The sequence below is a fragment of the Mesitornis unicolor genome, unplaced genomic scaffold, assembly GCF_000695765.1.
Source record: "Mesitornis unicolor isolate BGI_N332 unplaced genomic scaffold, ASM69576v1 scaffold26669, whole genome shotgun sequence".
Taxonomy (NCBI): domain Eukaryota; kingdom Metazoa; phylum Chordata; class Aves; order Mesitornithiformes; family Mesitornithidae; genus Mesitornis; species Mesitornis unicolor.
Genome location: NW_010209712.1, coordinates 13,139 through 28,458, shown reverse-complemented (window position 1 = coordinate 28,458; position 15,320 = coordinate 13,139). Strand labels below are relative to the sequence as shown.

The 15,320-nt window shown below is 39.1% G+C and overlaps 1 protein-coding gene across 1 annotated transcript; it reads right to left on the bottom strand.

The window, feature by feature from the left end:
- Positions 1-462: 462 nt before the first annotated feature.
- Positions 463-14,445, bottom strand: LOC104535734 (transient receptor potential cation channel subfamily M member 6-like; the record flags this gene model as incomplete). The annotated part of the gene is made up of 8 exons (XM_010192943.1): positions 463-586; positions 1,829-2,003; positions 3,210-3,381; positions 4,157-4,281; positions 5,112-5,325; positions 5,690-5,870; positions 13,519-13,557; positions 14,366-14,445. Coding segments are annotated over 8 exons (1,110 nt in total), but the record flags the coding sequence as incomplete, so codon positions are not given.
- Between the last annotated feature and the right edge of the window lie 875 nt (positions 14,446-15,320).

Below are 15,320 nucleotides of genomic sequence, written 5' to 3'. Positions count from 1 at the left end.
CAACCCAAACCATTCTGTGATTCTACGATTCCACTCACAGACGAGCATCTGAGCCACTAAACATGCCCCCACATTTCAAAAGTACATTTCAATACTCAGACACAAGTTTTAGCAGAACTGTTATGAGTAGAAGAATGGGCAGAAACATTTCTAAGTTACAAAGAAGGCACTACAAGTGAAGAAAAGAAGTAGGAATTACTTGGTCTTTTCTGCAAAAACAAAAATGTCTGACCTTTTACTCAAATCAGAAAGGCTGTCATTTCATTACCAACCACTGAGACTAGAGAAGTTAACTAAACAGGATCTGTGGAGCTACTCAATACACAAATTAGTACAGACACCTTCACGTTATCTTTATATCAGAGATAACACCATTGCATCTACATGTGCCGAGCCCATGCCGACCCACCACAGTAACAGCAAATTAAGACATGCTAAAGTCCGAGCGTGAACCCCACTCACGGACTCTCTGTGCTCCATGCATTCCACCAAAATGTGAAATAGATGACTGGACTGTTTCTGTCCCAAGCTAAATGTGTTTTGAATCATCACTAAAACCTCCTCCTTCACTTGAGGGTGCAGCTCCCTGGTGAGAAAAAAAAATAAATATATATATACAAGCAAGAATAAGTGTATTTTTAGCTAATTCTTAGCAGCCCAAATGACATCGCAGCAAAAGACAAAGCTTGTGTTATGCAGAGACATGTAAGAAATTTCTTTTATTTCTACTTCTCTGCTGACTTATTCCTGTCTTCTTTCCACAAAACAAAGCAAAGGCATAACCTAGCGTAAATTACTATTCACACAGGCATTAGTTCTGACCATACATATATACTATCAGAAATAGGACAAAGAAAGAAGTTAATAATTCTCAAAGGACTGTTTGTGAATATAGAGCTGAAAATCACTAAATGCTTAGCAAACATTTTCTTTCTTTCTATAATCATAACGGGATGAAATTAAATTCTTCATTATTTGTTCATTAGGCTTCATACCTCTCTTTTTTCCCTCATTTATCTTTCTGTTAACTTTTCCATCCATATTTTTATTTTCTTTTGAAATGGCATGATTTTTTTAAAAAAGATCAAAAATATGGAAGAAAAAGAAAGTGAAAAAAAAATTCTTAATACAACACGCTAGGGAAAAATACCACACTCTCAAAAGAATATTTAGAAAATATCATATACACTCAATTAGAATATAAAGTTTATTAAATTGTGGAGTTTTTTAATTGGAAAGGAACCCAGGTCACTTTTTAAAATTTATTTTTTATTTCAAAAGCCCTTTTGACTTTGAAAAACTTTCACAAAAATATTAATCGTTTATACTAATTTTTTTTTTCCATTTTGGACATAAAATTTTCATCAAGGTTGGTTTAATAGAGTCTGCAGCTGAGGCTGCACTGGAGTTGACATAAAGAGTTATAGCTAGACAAGGATGACAAATCTGGCTTACCACTGGTTAAACCAAAGCCAAGGAACCTTAGCTCTGCAGGAGAAAGGATTTAGTCAAAACACAAGTAGGCACTCTGGGGACACCTAATAGCACCCTTCACCAATGGTAAGAAATATCGTAATAACTTAAAATCTCTAGATGCTGTTTCTTTTTCTTCTTCAAAAAAAGCCTTAGCAATTTGGGCAGAATAATTCTTTCAGCACTAGTTTGAGGCAGGGAAGGAAGAAAATCTGCTCTCACTTCACAGAAGTAAAAGTCAGCAAAAGACCGTGACAGGGTCATTAGAAATTATCTCAGCAGTTTTGAGACAGGCATTTTCAGGTCCCTCCCAATATAACAAAACAAGCAGGAGGAGCATTATGCCACTACTCACCCTGTATCACTCGTGTGTTTGTGGGTAAAAGCCAGGATATCTGCAGCTCTGCCAGTGCCCTCATAGACCACCACAGGGACAGCTGGGCTGGCCCTCACGTACTCCCACACCATTAGGATCACATTGGGGCCTCCTTCCACGAACAACCCAACTACGGGTACACCTTGGCCCATTCCTGTTTCAAAATACACCTAGCCAGTTACAAACAGGTCTCAGTCACACACAAAAAAAATCAGAATAATAAATAAATCCTCATGAAGGAGTCTCATACACGGTTCAATGGAGAGGAAATCATGCCTTCACCACTTCTAATGTGACTTACACTTTTTAAGTCTTTCACAGAACTTCTGCAACCAGATCAGAAAGACCATGAAAACCTCCTGATAAAATTGTAAGCAGCCCTAGCATTGGAAAGAAGAAACATCCTTCAGAATATCCCTCTGCCCTTTACAATAGTTCTCAGACATTAAAGGACATTTATGGCATTTGAAATGTGGTCAATATCCATTTGTTTACCAAAACCAATCAGGTGCTTCTTTACAGACTTTCTCAAGTTTTACAGCAGGAGGGTCATTTTTTTCTTAATTAGAAATAAATTTTGAATAAGATACAACAGAAATGGTAAAACAACAGAAAGTCTGACCTGCAAAAATTCACAGTAAAAAGACAGAAGAGGCTGACTAAAAAGCTCTAAATACAAACACATTAAAAATTGCATAAGTTTCAAAGTTTGTAAATACTATAATGTGAGCAGATAAAGGAAACAAAGATTCAACATCATCACTCTGCCAATGTCTTTTTAACATACTTAGAGATTTAAATCACTAGGTGAGAGTGAACGTTCACAAATAATTTATCTAATCTAGTGCATAAAAAGAAATACTTGTCTATGTAATAAATATTTCATTCATTATTTCTATACCATAACTCAGTTACTGCATAAACAAACAGTAGAAATTATGCAATCTGATAAATATGTATTGGCTGAAGTTATTCCTTTCACAACCAGTCTTTGGTTTTGTATCTGAAGAGGTCATAGGCTTGCAATATAGAAGAGGATAAAAGTAAAGAAAAGGGGAAGAAGGACACAAATTCCAATAAATGCGACTATTTTATTACTTAGCAAAATGCTGGGAAACCATCTAGTGCTGATACAGACACCACACAAAACTACAAAGTGAGCATTTGCTCAATACTTACTAGATAATCTGAGTCATTTAGATGTCTCCACAACTGAGAGACCAAAATGCGAATTAGCCCAAATGCATAACGCTTTATGAAAATGTTGTCCTTTTCATTTTCCTGATATTCAGAGTTCAAGTACCTCCACAATTTTTAGGACAGGTTCTCCTGTCAAAAAGCTGACCACAGCAGTACTCACTTGTGTGTATTTTTTGAAGTGATATGTACTTCTCCAAATTCCTCCTGAGCATAATTTCATTCCCATACTTGCCTACTGTCCCATCATCTGCCATTAGAAAATGGGAATGCATGCTGTTGAGGGTACTCAACTTGCTGAGTGGATTACCAAGAGTCTGGTACAGGCAAACTACCTAAGAAAACCAAAAATAAAAAGATCTTGAGAGAAACCAACAAAATATCACAATCTGTGTTGCCTCACTTGCACGCATTTCTTCATCGTATTGTGATCTTCTAAAAGTCTCCATCATGCTTTTCGCTGCTCTACTCAAACAAGGGATTTCATTTGATTCTTAACAGCCACAAACTCACAATTAATACCACAGAAAGAATCACTGATTAGGTCTGCAGTAATAGAGTCACTGCCTGCCTTTCTCTGCAACAGTTGAAATACAATGGTATACTTTCCTGGGTGTACTTTCATTAAAAACATGTGAGCTATCATTCATCAGGAATGACTTCATCTTACTTGTCAAGTGCTTTTAAACAATTATGTAGATTGTGCCCTTACACTGGCACTCACATAAAGTTCTAGTTTATGAATAAAAATCACACATATTAATAGTCTACTTGTGTATACTATTAACCTGATTACTCATCCCGAATTACATGAATATAGAAATACATCATCTGCAACCAGAAGAGAATTGCCTAATTAATTGCAAAATTTCAAAAATGCCAATTTCCTGTAAGAAGAGAAATATTTTAAACTCTTCATTTACATATGAAAAACAAAATGCAGTGCCTCAACGTACCATAGAGTTCTACTGCTGAGCAAAATCTAAGCCTCTATTACTGAGAAAAAATATCAAGCCAGTGAAATGAAGCAAGCCAAAAATAAAGTATGGAAGAACGCTATAACATCCCCTGAACATTAAGTTTTTTATTATTAAAATGTGTCCAACTCACATCTTTTCCAATGAGATCCTTCTGGTTCTCAATGATACCCCATGGAGGAATCCCAACAGCACAGATCTTTCTCAGGTGTGGTGAAGCACGGCCCTTCAGCGCATCCCCCACATGCCTGGACACTCCTATACAGATAATTACATCATCATTTTTTTTCTACATCCAGACACCTGCTACAGGACACAAATGAAAGGGTTTCCCATCATTTAACTTATTCTATGGTTGTGTTTTAACCAGAAACAAACCATCCCACCCAACTTGTAACTTTGATTTGCACTGCAGGAATTGTAAAGCTCAGATGTAATGCACCAATACTTCAAACTCAACACATATTTGTAATTAATAATACCCATATGTTGTTAACAGTGCTTTCTGCCTCCATAAAAACTTCATTACTGCCATAAATGCACACAACAGTTCTGTAAGGTCACTGGACTGAATAAAAGCTAAAGCAGTAAAACTGTTTCAGTTCTGTGGCTTACTGACCCCCTCAGTTTTTGAGAGTAGTCTACAGAGACTTTCAGATACTAATAGGTTAATTAATGGATTATCATAATTCAAAACTTTATTAATCATAAAACACAAGCAAACTTTAGATTTGAAAACTGTTTCAAAAACACCAACCACAGTCCTCAGAACCTAAATATTTCAATGAAGTAGATAACATTGACTGCAAATAAGTTTTGGTTATCTGCTATTGGTGTTTCTTATAACATGCAGAATATTCTGCTCCTTAATAAAAAAAATATTAAAAATATTCAGAATGCCTGTCAACAGCAGAAGAACATGATGTCACTCTTTGAATTATGCACTGTTTCTCAAGAAAAGTTTAAATTTCTGTTAAAATATCATAAATTATCAAACATTTTCATTATATTTGCCATAAACGTATATGCTCGAATACATAGAAACAACACCAGAGGAAGACTGAAACAAAGAAAAATAATTACACTACCGCTGTTAATGCCTTCTGTTATTATCCATGCTCCTGTAGTCTCAGCAGCCTTCACCAATCCTTTGCTGAAAACCTGCTTGACCTTTGAGGAAAGCTTGAAATTTTGAATGCCTCCATGAACAGAGATCACTAGCTTCGGCAACTCCATCTGCCATTCTTTAACCATCAAGTGCAATAACTGATCCAAATTGCTGTCATAAGAGAGTCTAATATACTGGAAGAAATAATAATGGGTAAAAAAAACATCATTTACATAGTCCAAGAGAATACACTGCAATATCTTACAAAGTTCTGAGCATTAATGTCTTAAAGATTTTGTGCAGGATTAGAACTTTCACGGCACTGCTAACATGATAGCACAAAAATACATTAGCGAGCAATACAGACGGCAAGACAGACTATGCTTAATCGCGGTGAAGTCCTACATAAAAATATACACACGATCTCACCTGTCTTGCTTTTACATTCCTATGCTCTGTTTAGGACAAACAATCTGATATTTGTCTAAAACCTCTTTTTTTCTTTCTTATGCTGAAATTATAAAAAGAAGTCAAACATATAAACTCAGCATCTGTTACCTTGGCATGGTAAGTGTGATCTCCATCTTGAAAATTGATTGTACCAAATGCATCCGTTGGACTCATCTTTGTGTGCTTCTGCACAGACCATTCTACACCATCTCTCTGTGGGGCAGCCTGATAAACAGGCCAGCTAGTGTCTACTCCTGGGTGATCTCCAATCAGCCGTCCACAGCAACATCTCACATTAAAAATAAAGAAATTATTTTGTATGAAACACACTTGCATGCAACTCTAGGTTCTTAATCAGTATAACCCAAATAGTTTTTCTGCAGAGAAGGATATTGTAGCTTGCTGACATGGAATGTAATAAAATTAACTCAGCTGAAAAAACCTCAACAATGGCAAAATGACATTGAATTAAATCATAAATATGTTTTGTTGGATAGAAAATTTGTTCTCTACCTGAGGACACTAATAACAATTGGGGCATTTGACTAGATGATCTTCGAAGGTTCCTTCCAACCCAAACTGTGCTGTAATTCTGTGTGACTCCGTAACAGTCCGAGAGTCCCATATAGCAATTCTGACCTGAGCAATGAAGCTCAGATTTACTGGTCTCATATGTGAGATTTCAGAGGAATATCTTCAGACATCAAGGTTTGCTATGATCATTACTGCAGGATATTCTAAGTACTGAAGAAAGATCTAGGAGTTACCATCATTAAACAGGAGGAGAGGAGCAACCCTCAGTCGAGAGAGAACGTCAGGGTGACCTTGTAACTAACCCTTGAATGCCAGCAAAGTGAATATACAAATTGAAGTGCAATGTTAAGGGAAAGTTAGCAGAAGCTCAGTTAGCATGAAAGGTCTGCAACTAGAAGAATAACCCATTTTCCAAATTCAGTTAGTATTATGGTCATACAGGCTTCGACAGGCTCCAAGGCTTCTACAGGATTAACTTCATGTAATTTATAGTGACATCTGACAGCCCAGTTTTCCTTTAGACATTTCAGGAGTTAATATACCCTGGGAAATGGTGATAAATTTTTCTCTTTTAGTCTTTTAAGATAACAAACAGCCTCCAACAACTCAAAGTCAGTGCTTGCCCTGGGACTCAGATTTACTACTTATTGGTCTAGGGGCAGGCTGGACGTAAACATCTGCAAAACCTTGGACAGGTACATTCAGAAAGAGAGAGTGTTTTCTGTGGAGATGAGTGAGAACTAACTAGTGAAAGAGAAACAGATTAAAAATAACAAAAAAACCACAAACAAACAAACAAACAAACACAAACCACAAAACAACCCTACACAAATTAAGGAAATTAACTGCTTTAGAAAGGCACTTCTTGATACCCAGAAACCATGGAATTATGTTGCACTCCAGTTTTTCAACACAGGCAAATCACATTTAATTGATTCAATGCTCTGCAAAAGCTGTCTGGAGAAGGAAGACACCCACACTTTTAGGGAATTAACTCAAATAAACAATAAAATTCAGTGGAGAACTACAGAGTTGTAGAAGTCTAGCACTGCAGAAAATACTTGAACTTAATCGTCTCATGTATGATGATGGTTAGTGAGAAGTCAGAAGGCAATAGAGACTACCAAAAATGCTCAAATTTTTGTCAAGCTAATTCAATACGGATAGCTAACCTAGACCACCTACACCTTTTCCTTAGCTGAGATAAAGAGTAGGGTATCATAGAAATCCAGGGACTTGCCAGAAAGAAGTAAGGGGTGTACTCAAAACTGAATCCTGGAAAAATGAAGAGGAAATTATCGAACTGGGGAGAAAAAAGCCTCACAGAGGGGTTTTTATTTTCAAGTTACTCTAACCAGAAACATTGCCTGATTTGGCTCGCTTGCATGACTTCACAATCATTTGCACTGTGGTGATGGCAGGAAAAAAAAAACAGGGATTAGCAAACAGGGCAAAGGAGCTGCTGAAACAAACTATTGATCTAGGGGCCTCATTTTGATAAACCCAAAAGCAAAACCTGTTATAATTTTGCCTCCTCATAGGCAAACCATGACAAGCAGGTCAAGGCTCATGAACTAAACAAAAAGTATCCAAGCTAGAACCTGGAGAATAAACCAGTCACACTAAGACACTTGCAGAGATACAATTAAACGGCTATTTCTGAAGATGGTTAGGGACGAACACAGTTGGAAGTTCATTGCTGACATCATATTATCAAATAACATGTGGGCTCAGAATCCACACTAAGAGTCACTATAGAGACATATCTAAACTAACAGTGTTTCAGAACAATGTAGCTACAAAGCAGACAGCACAAGGGAAGCAGATTTGCATAAAATCTGCCCACAAAGAGCACGAGGCCAATTATTATACTTTGTTTAAAGTATAAATGTATCCCTGCATACTTCAAAGGAAGGCCCAGAAGAAGGAGATATTTTTTATTTTATTATTGGTCTTCAGCAGACAACATTCTCTACATCTGAGCTACTAGCTTCCTTGCTCCAGTTTTTCCTGCTTGGTTTTTGAGAGGACTCCATGGTAAGAAACAACAAATGTCAGGAAAAAATTGCTCTTCAGATGAAAGATGAGAAAAAAACCATAGAAAATCTACTGGTTTTTTGTCCTGAAAATACCTTATGGTCACTGTTCTACTCCTAGACTGGTCTCACAGTAACAAGACCTTTCATCCAGGAGTCATTCTGGAAGACAGAGAACCAATAGCAGTCCTAGTAAATACCAGATTACTTTACATTGCTCACTTAGATACCACATTACACTGTCTGACTCAGCAAATAACAGTGCTTGGAAGGACAGCACTGAGAAGCAATCAGGCTCATCATCAATGGATTACATTTTCTAAAATCTGAATTTATTTCAGCACCTGATCAAAATACGAGCACAGAATGACCATCTATCTCATATGTTATTGTTCCCTACTGGGTCATATCAGCAGCCCCTCCTAGAGTAGCAAGAGACAGAGCAACCCAAGTTCTCAAAGCTCAGATCCTACAGAAAGGAACTAACCATCTGACAAGATAAAACAGTGCAGTAACCTTGAAACAGAGAGGCTCAATGAACGTTGAACTATTTTAGTAATTAATGTCATTTGCACTACATACTTAACGTTCACATGTAAATGCACTCAGGGGTGAGCTGCAGCTCAATTATGCTGAGCAGGCAGTGGAGGAACTGCACAGACACCTAACACACAGGTGTGCAGTGCACATGCAGCTGTCTCTACCTCAGAGATTACCAAAGCAAGAGCTGTGAATTCAAAAGGACTGGTATTTCCCAAATTGCTCATGCTCTGCCTCAAGCTGGCATGCTTGCTCTCGCCAGCTATCTAGCAGGAAGAGACAAGGTGCTAAGGACTCCTGAGCTACCTAGTAGGTGAAAAAACAAGACTAAGAGGCTCTCAGGAAGGCTGAGGAAACCAAAGCAGAACATTACATACAGCCCTTTGGGATTGGGTTTTTTTAAGATTTGTGCTGTGGGGATAGTGACAGGGCTCAAGGAGGAGAGAAGCTACCAGCCAAGGATGATGGTCGAGTCAGGATCGGTTGGGAGAACTCAACCCACCCATGTCCCTGAGATCTGTGAGGCTGCACCCCAAGGTGCTGAGGTGGCTGATGTCCTTGTGCAGCTGCTCTCCATCAGCTCTCAAATGTCATGGAGATGAGGGAGGTCCCCAAGAGCTGGAAAAAGGCAAACGTCACACCTGCCTTCAAAAAAGGGCAAAAGCCACCCTAAGGAACCACAAGCCAACTGGCCTCCCATCAGTCCCAGGTGAAATCAAGGAGTGAGACCTCCTGGAGCCCATGTCTGGGCACCATAAAGAGAAGACCATAATGGGGAGCAGTTGGCAAGGATTTACCAAGAGTAAATCATGACTGACCTACCTGACTTGTCTGCTGTAACAAAATCATGGGGATGAGAGGAGAGCAGCGGATGTCACCTACCTCTGCTCTAGCAAGTCTTTTGGCACTGCCTTCCCTAATATTCTTGTACATGGGCTGGGATATTACAGTCTGGGAGGGAGGACACACTGGCGGGTGATAACCTAGTTGGGTGAGAACCTGGTTGGGTCTGAGACCATCAATGATGTGGTGGGCTCACAGGGTGGTGGTTGTGGGTTGGATGCTGTCTGGAGGCCAGTATCAAGTGGGGTCCCACAGGGTCTGTGCAGGGCCTGTCCTGTTCAGCATCTCAACCCAGAGGAGGGGATGGAGGACACGTGCAGCCCTGGGGAGGGGGCAGTTCTGCGGGGCAGCCCTGGGTGCTGGTGGGCAGCGAGCTAAGCCAGGGCCACCTGCATGCCCAGGCAGCAACAAGGCCAGCAGTGCCTGGAGTGGTGTGAGCAGGACACAGCCCAAGAGCCAGGGAAGGGCAGGGACTTTCCCCTCTGCTTGGTGCATATCAGACCCTGTCTGGGCACTGGCTCCAGTTTGGGTGTCCAACACAGAAGAGACACCAGCAAACTGGAGGGACTTGAGGAGAGAGTGACCATCCTGGCAATGACAATTTGTAAGAATGTCTCAAATATGTAAGGATGCAGAAGTTTGGCACAACATTCCTGAATATTCATGCAGTGAGATCACTCTAGGTGCTGCCTGGGATGTGTTTGTGAGTACTGCACTGAAAAGTAGAGGCTATTTCAACACAGCAGGGAAGAATTGACAAAGGTGCCAGTAAGTCACTCAAATCTGATAAGCAGCTACTAAATGGAATTCTTCTACTTAGTATTAGCAAATAGTTGCATAAACCACTCATAAACTGTTAGCAACCCTTGGAAGTTCTCTGCAAGTAAGAAACCATTAACAGGTTTCATTTGCCTACAATATTAGGTCAAATTATCGTAGGCATCAAGTATATTCACGTCACTTTTGGACTGTTGTGGAAAATTAAAGATCTTAGGAGGCGCAAAACCTGTGTCATTGCTGATCAAACAAATACAATATAACCAGTTATAACACTCATATGAAAATTACTTCCCCTTGTTATGAACAGAAAAATCCTCCTAGAACAAAGCTCTGTGTACACCTTAAGATATATAAGAAGAAAAGAACTGTTAACATTTGGGAAAATGTACATGCAAGATAATGTCTGACTGAAATGAACATCAGACGCACTTACATATTTTGCATATCTAGACAGATCAACTAGAATTCACATGATCCTCCTAGAGGCTCTGATAAGGCACATGCAGGACAGGGAGGTGATTTGAGACAGCGAGAATGGCTTTAATAGGGGCAAGTCCTGCCTGACCAACCTAGTGGCTTTCTACAATGGTGTAACTGCATCAGTGGACAAGAGAAGAGCTATGGATGTCATCTGTCTGGATTTCTGCAAGGCCTTTGACACTGTCCCCCACAATATCCTTCTAAGTTGGAGAGGTATGGATTTGATGGGTGGACTGTTCAGTGGATAAGGAATTGGTTGGATGGTCACACCCAAAAAGTAGTGGTCAGTGGCTCAATGTCCAGGTGGAGATGGGTGACAAGTGGTGTCCCTCAAGGGTCCATACAGGGACCAGTCCTCTTTTAACACCTTCATCAATGATATAGACAGTCGAATCCAGGGAACCCCCAGCAAGTTTACAGATGACGCCAAGCTGAGTGGTGCAGTCAATATGCCAGGGTGAAGGGATGCCATCCAGAGGGACCTGGACAAGCTGGAGATGTGGGCCCATATGAATCTCATGAGGTCCTGCACCTGGGTAGGTGCAATCCTAATTATCAATACAGGTTTGGGGATGATGTGATAGAGACCAGCCCTGCAGAAAAAGACTTGGGGGTATTGGTGGGTGAAAGGCTGAGCCAACAATGCACATTTGCAGTTAGAAGGCCAACTTCATCCTGGGCTGCATCAGAAGAAATGTGGCCAGCAGATCGAGGGAGGTGATTCTCACCCTCTACTCTGCTCTGGTGAGATCTCACCTGGAGTGCTGCGTCCAGCTCTGGAGCCCTCAGTACAAGAAGGACATGGAGCTGTTGGAGCGGGTCCAGAGGAGGGTTGCAAAAATGATGCAAGGACTGAAGAACCTTTCCTATGAAGACAGGCTGAGAAAGTGTGGGTTGTTCAGCCTGGAAAAGAGAGGGCTCCAGGGAAACATTATAGCGTCCCTCCTCTACCTAAAGGGGGTCTACAATAAAGCTGATGAGGGTCTGTTTAACAAGGGTGTGTAGCGATAGGACAAGAGGCAATGGTTTTAAACTAGAGCAGAGTAGATTTCAATTAGACATTAGGAAGAAGTTCTTCAATTTGAGAGTGGTGAAACACTGGAACAAGTTGCCCTGAGAGGTGGTGGAGGCCCCATCCCTGGAGACATTCAAGGTCAGGCTTGATGGGGCTCTGAGCAACCTGATCTAGCTAAAGACATCCTTGCCAATGGCAGGGGGAGTGGACTTGACGACCTCTAAAGGTCCCTTCCAACTCCACACAATCTATGATTCTATGAATTTAAACAGCATAAAAATGCTCAATGAAAAGTGAAAAAAACAACTACAAGATAAAAAAACTACAAAGGTACAGAATATCTTTACAGAGAAAGGTGAAAGAAAAAAAATAACCCATTCTGTGGGCTGCACATTTCCAGTTTCTTTTTCTCCCTTTCCCACTGTTGTATTCACATTCATGCAGCTAAACTGTGTTCAATTAAGAGGAAAGCTTCCCAGACCAAATAACAATATGGTCACTCTGTAAGGGAAAGGGGAGGACTGTAGAACTGCTGTAGTCTTGATTTAGATGGGATTAAACCACCTTATTTTGAAGTATAAGTTAACTTCAGTTTAGATACGCACCAGAGTATGCTGCCTGCATTTCTACTTCCAGAACACATGTAAAAATCTTTGAATCTCTATTCCTCTGCTTTAAAGCAAAATGTACATGCAACCATTCCTTAGAGGGAGTTGTCCATTTCTCAACAACTGCCATACAGATTATTTGCCTTACTTACAAGGCCAACACCATTCTGTATATTGGTCCTTTAGAGTGATCTGATTTCCAGTAGTAACTTATTTGCTTTTTGGAAAATGTGACTCTTGCTTCACTTAAGTCTTAGAAGAAAAATAAAATGTGAAATAAAACAGAAAAACAAATAATCATGCTCATGAAGGTATTAGGACTAGTTAGCACCAGCTTGTTGTTAGTTATCAGAAACTCAATGTTTTCTGTTGCTTCAGCCTTCTCAGGCTTTTAACACAAAACAAACGTCAAGGAAAGTTAAAACTTTTGTCCCAACAACTGATAATTTATTACCATAAACATACAGTATCCAAACCAGTTTGGGAACACCAGCTGAATGACAAATGTTAGACTGAAAATAACCAATTAATACAACCTCGAAAATAGTAACTTTTTGAAAAAAACCCACACTGGAGTTAAAAGCACCCAAGCAATGTAATTTTTTGTTGCTTGTCTTCACAAAAGCAAGGACTCAGAATGCTCACTGCAGAGAAGATGAAAAAATCTTCAGAAAATCTAGCAACAGGGACGTTTCTTTTACACTCTTCTCTTTATTTTGTTCTTCCTTTTTCTGTAATTCTGAATGTTCTCCATTGTTTTCATCTCACTCTCCTTCATATCACCAAGGACATAGCTAGAAAATTGCCTCTCATTTAAAGGCGCATTTCTGCCTTTCATTCCTCAGGAGAAGACCAAGACAAATTCATCCACACAAAGTATTTGGATAAATTTTTCTATTTCAAATAAATTAAAGATACAATAAAATTTATTTTACTCAGATAATGTTTATGATAAACATTCTCCAGCATACCCCCAGAAATGCTGCTTAGACAATATAAGAGGAATTATATTTTTGTTGCCATTACTTCCTTGACTAGGAATGCCCATCAGTAACTTTAGGTCATTACAAAAATCATTGATACATATTTATGCACTCTTACCTGATTAAATTCTGGCACACCTGGCATCCTGCAGGACATCTGTGACAAAACATGGATAATTAATACATGTCTACATAAAAGACAACACCTGTAATGATATTCATAATATATCGATCTATCTGTGAAAAAATTCTCCTCAACAGCATTAAAGGCTGTGTTCTTCTGTGCTCACCCCTGGAAGATGTACTGGGTAACTTTAGTGATTTGTTTGGCATATTACATCTCAGATTGTATTTCAAATCTGCATTTCATAGATGAGTTATCTAGTTTGTTTACACTACACTATCCATGTGTTCAAAAAAACAGGATGACAATTACATTTCTACATCCTCAGAAAGTGACCTCACTGAATTTATTTAGGCAACACCATCAACTAGATACACTATCTGGAATACCAAATTATGTTTACATTCTTAGATTTTAAAACACAGGTTGAGGACCTGATCTTTTCCTTACTCTTTTCACACTCTATGTCACCCTAAGCAGAAATCTCTATCTCAAAAGACTGTGATCAGCAGCAGGCATTATTCTGAGGAAGAGAGAAAATGGTGGTAAAGGATTAAGACAATGTGCAGCAGTAACTCCATGTAACTCAGTCTCTCAATCAGATACCATACCACAGGTTCAGTTATTGGACCAAGGGCACATCAGAAGGTCGATAGTTGCCAATTTCTAATTTAAACAAACTGCCTCATTTAAAACGTACTGGAGACAGTATCTATGAAAACCCATAAACACTAGCAACCACAAACTGGGACACTGGAAAACTGCAAATAGCTTCATCCAAGCTACACACAACACCCATAAAAATTACTCTGATTCCTTCTAAATGTAACAAAAGTTTTACCTGTGAGGATCTTTTGAACTGGGAATAATGTGTGCACATTCTCTTTTGCTGAAGACCTCTTCGATCCAAGATTTCGGAGACTGAAAAGACATTTCAAATGTAATCGTATTCCTAAACTTAAGAACATAATGCCAAAAATTGCACTATGGTGTCTACATGGCTGTATACACATAAAACATAATTCAGAATGAATCCCATCATGATGTTAGATGAAACCCAACAATATGACACTACAGCTCTAAATAGTCCTAGCCTTTCACCCTCAAGTTTTACACAGCTCCATCAGTATTAAAATCTATTTCCAGCCCTCACTAATAAACATTACAATTGTTTAGAGGATTTATCAAACACATATATAACAGAGGGAGTGGTAACAATGAATCAGAGCTGCTTAAAGGACTGCATATTCCTTCTACCAGAAGACAAGCAAATAGCAATCTTAAGAAAGCTGTGTCAAAAAAGGCAAAACTTTCCTTTTACCTGAAATAAATTGTTGAGTTGTTCTTTTATTATTCTTTACAGAGTTGAGAATAGATTCAAACTGGTTATATTTTGCTGAACTAGGACTACAGTGAAATACAAAAGCAGGGACCAAAGACTAGGCCTAGCACTTAGAGTGTATGTGTCAGGTGGTTTCTTTCCAACGGCCTCCTGGGACACTGTGAAAACCATCTCAGTGAAGCCTGCTGCAGTGGAGTAAACTGAACGGTCACTGAGGTAAACAGAGTTTTTTCAAAGAATCTCACCAGGACTCTCTGAACCTCCTTATCTTCAGGTCTATCAGGATCAAACTGTCTGAAAGGATTGGTAGTTTTTGGATACTGAATCTTGAAATCTCTAAAACTGAATTTAGTAAATACTGGAAGCAAAAGATTTTTTCTTGCTAAACATGCAATGGACAGATATTTTATCATAAAGAGAAAATACAATTACACTGACCATTGGCTCATTGTTT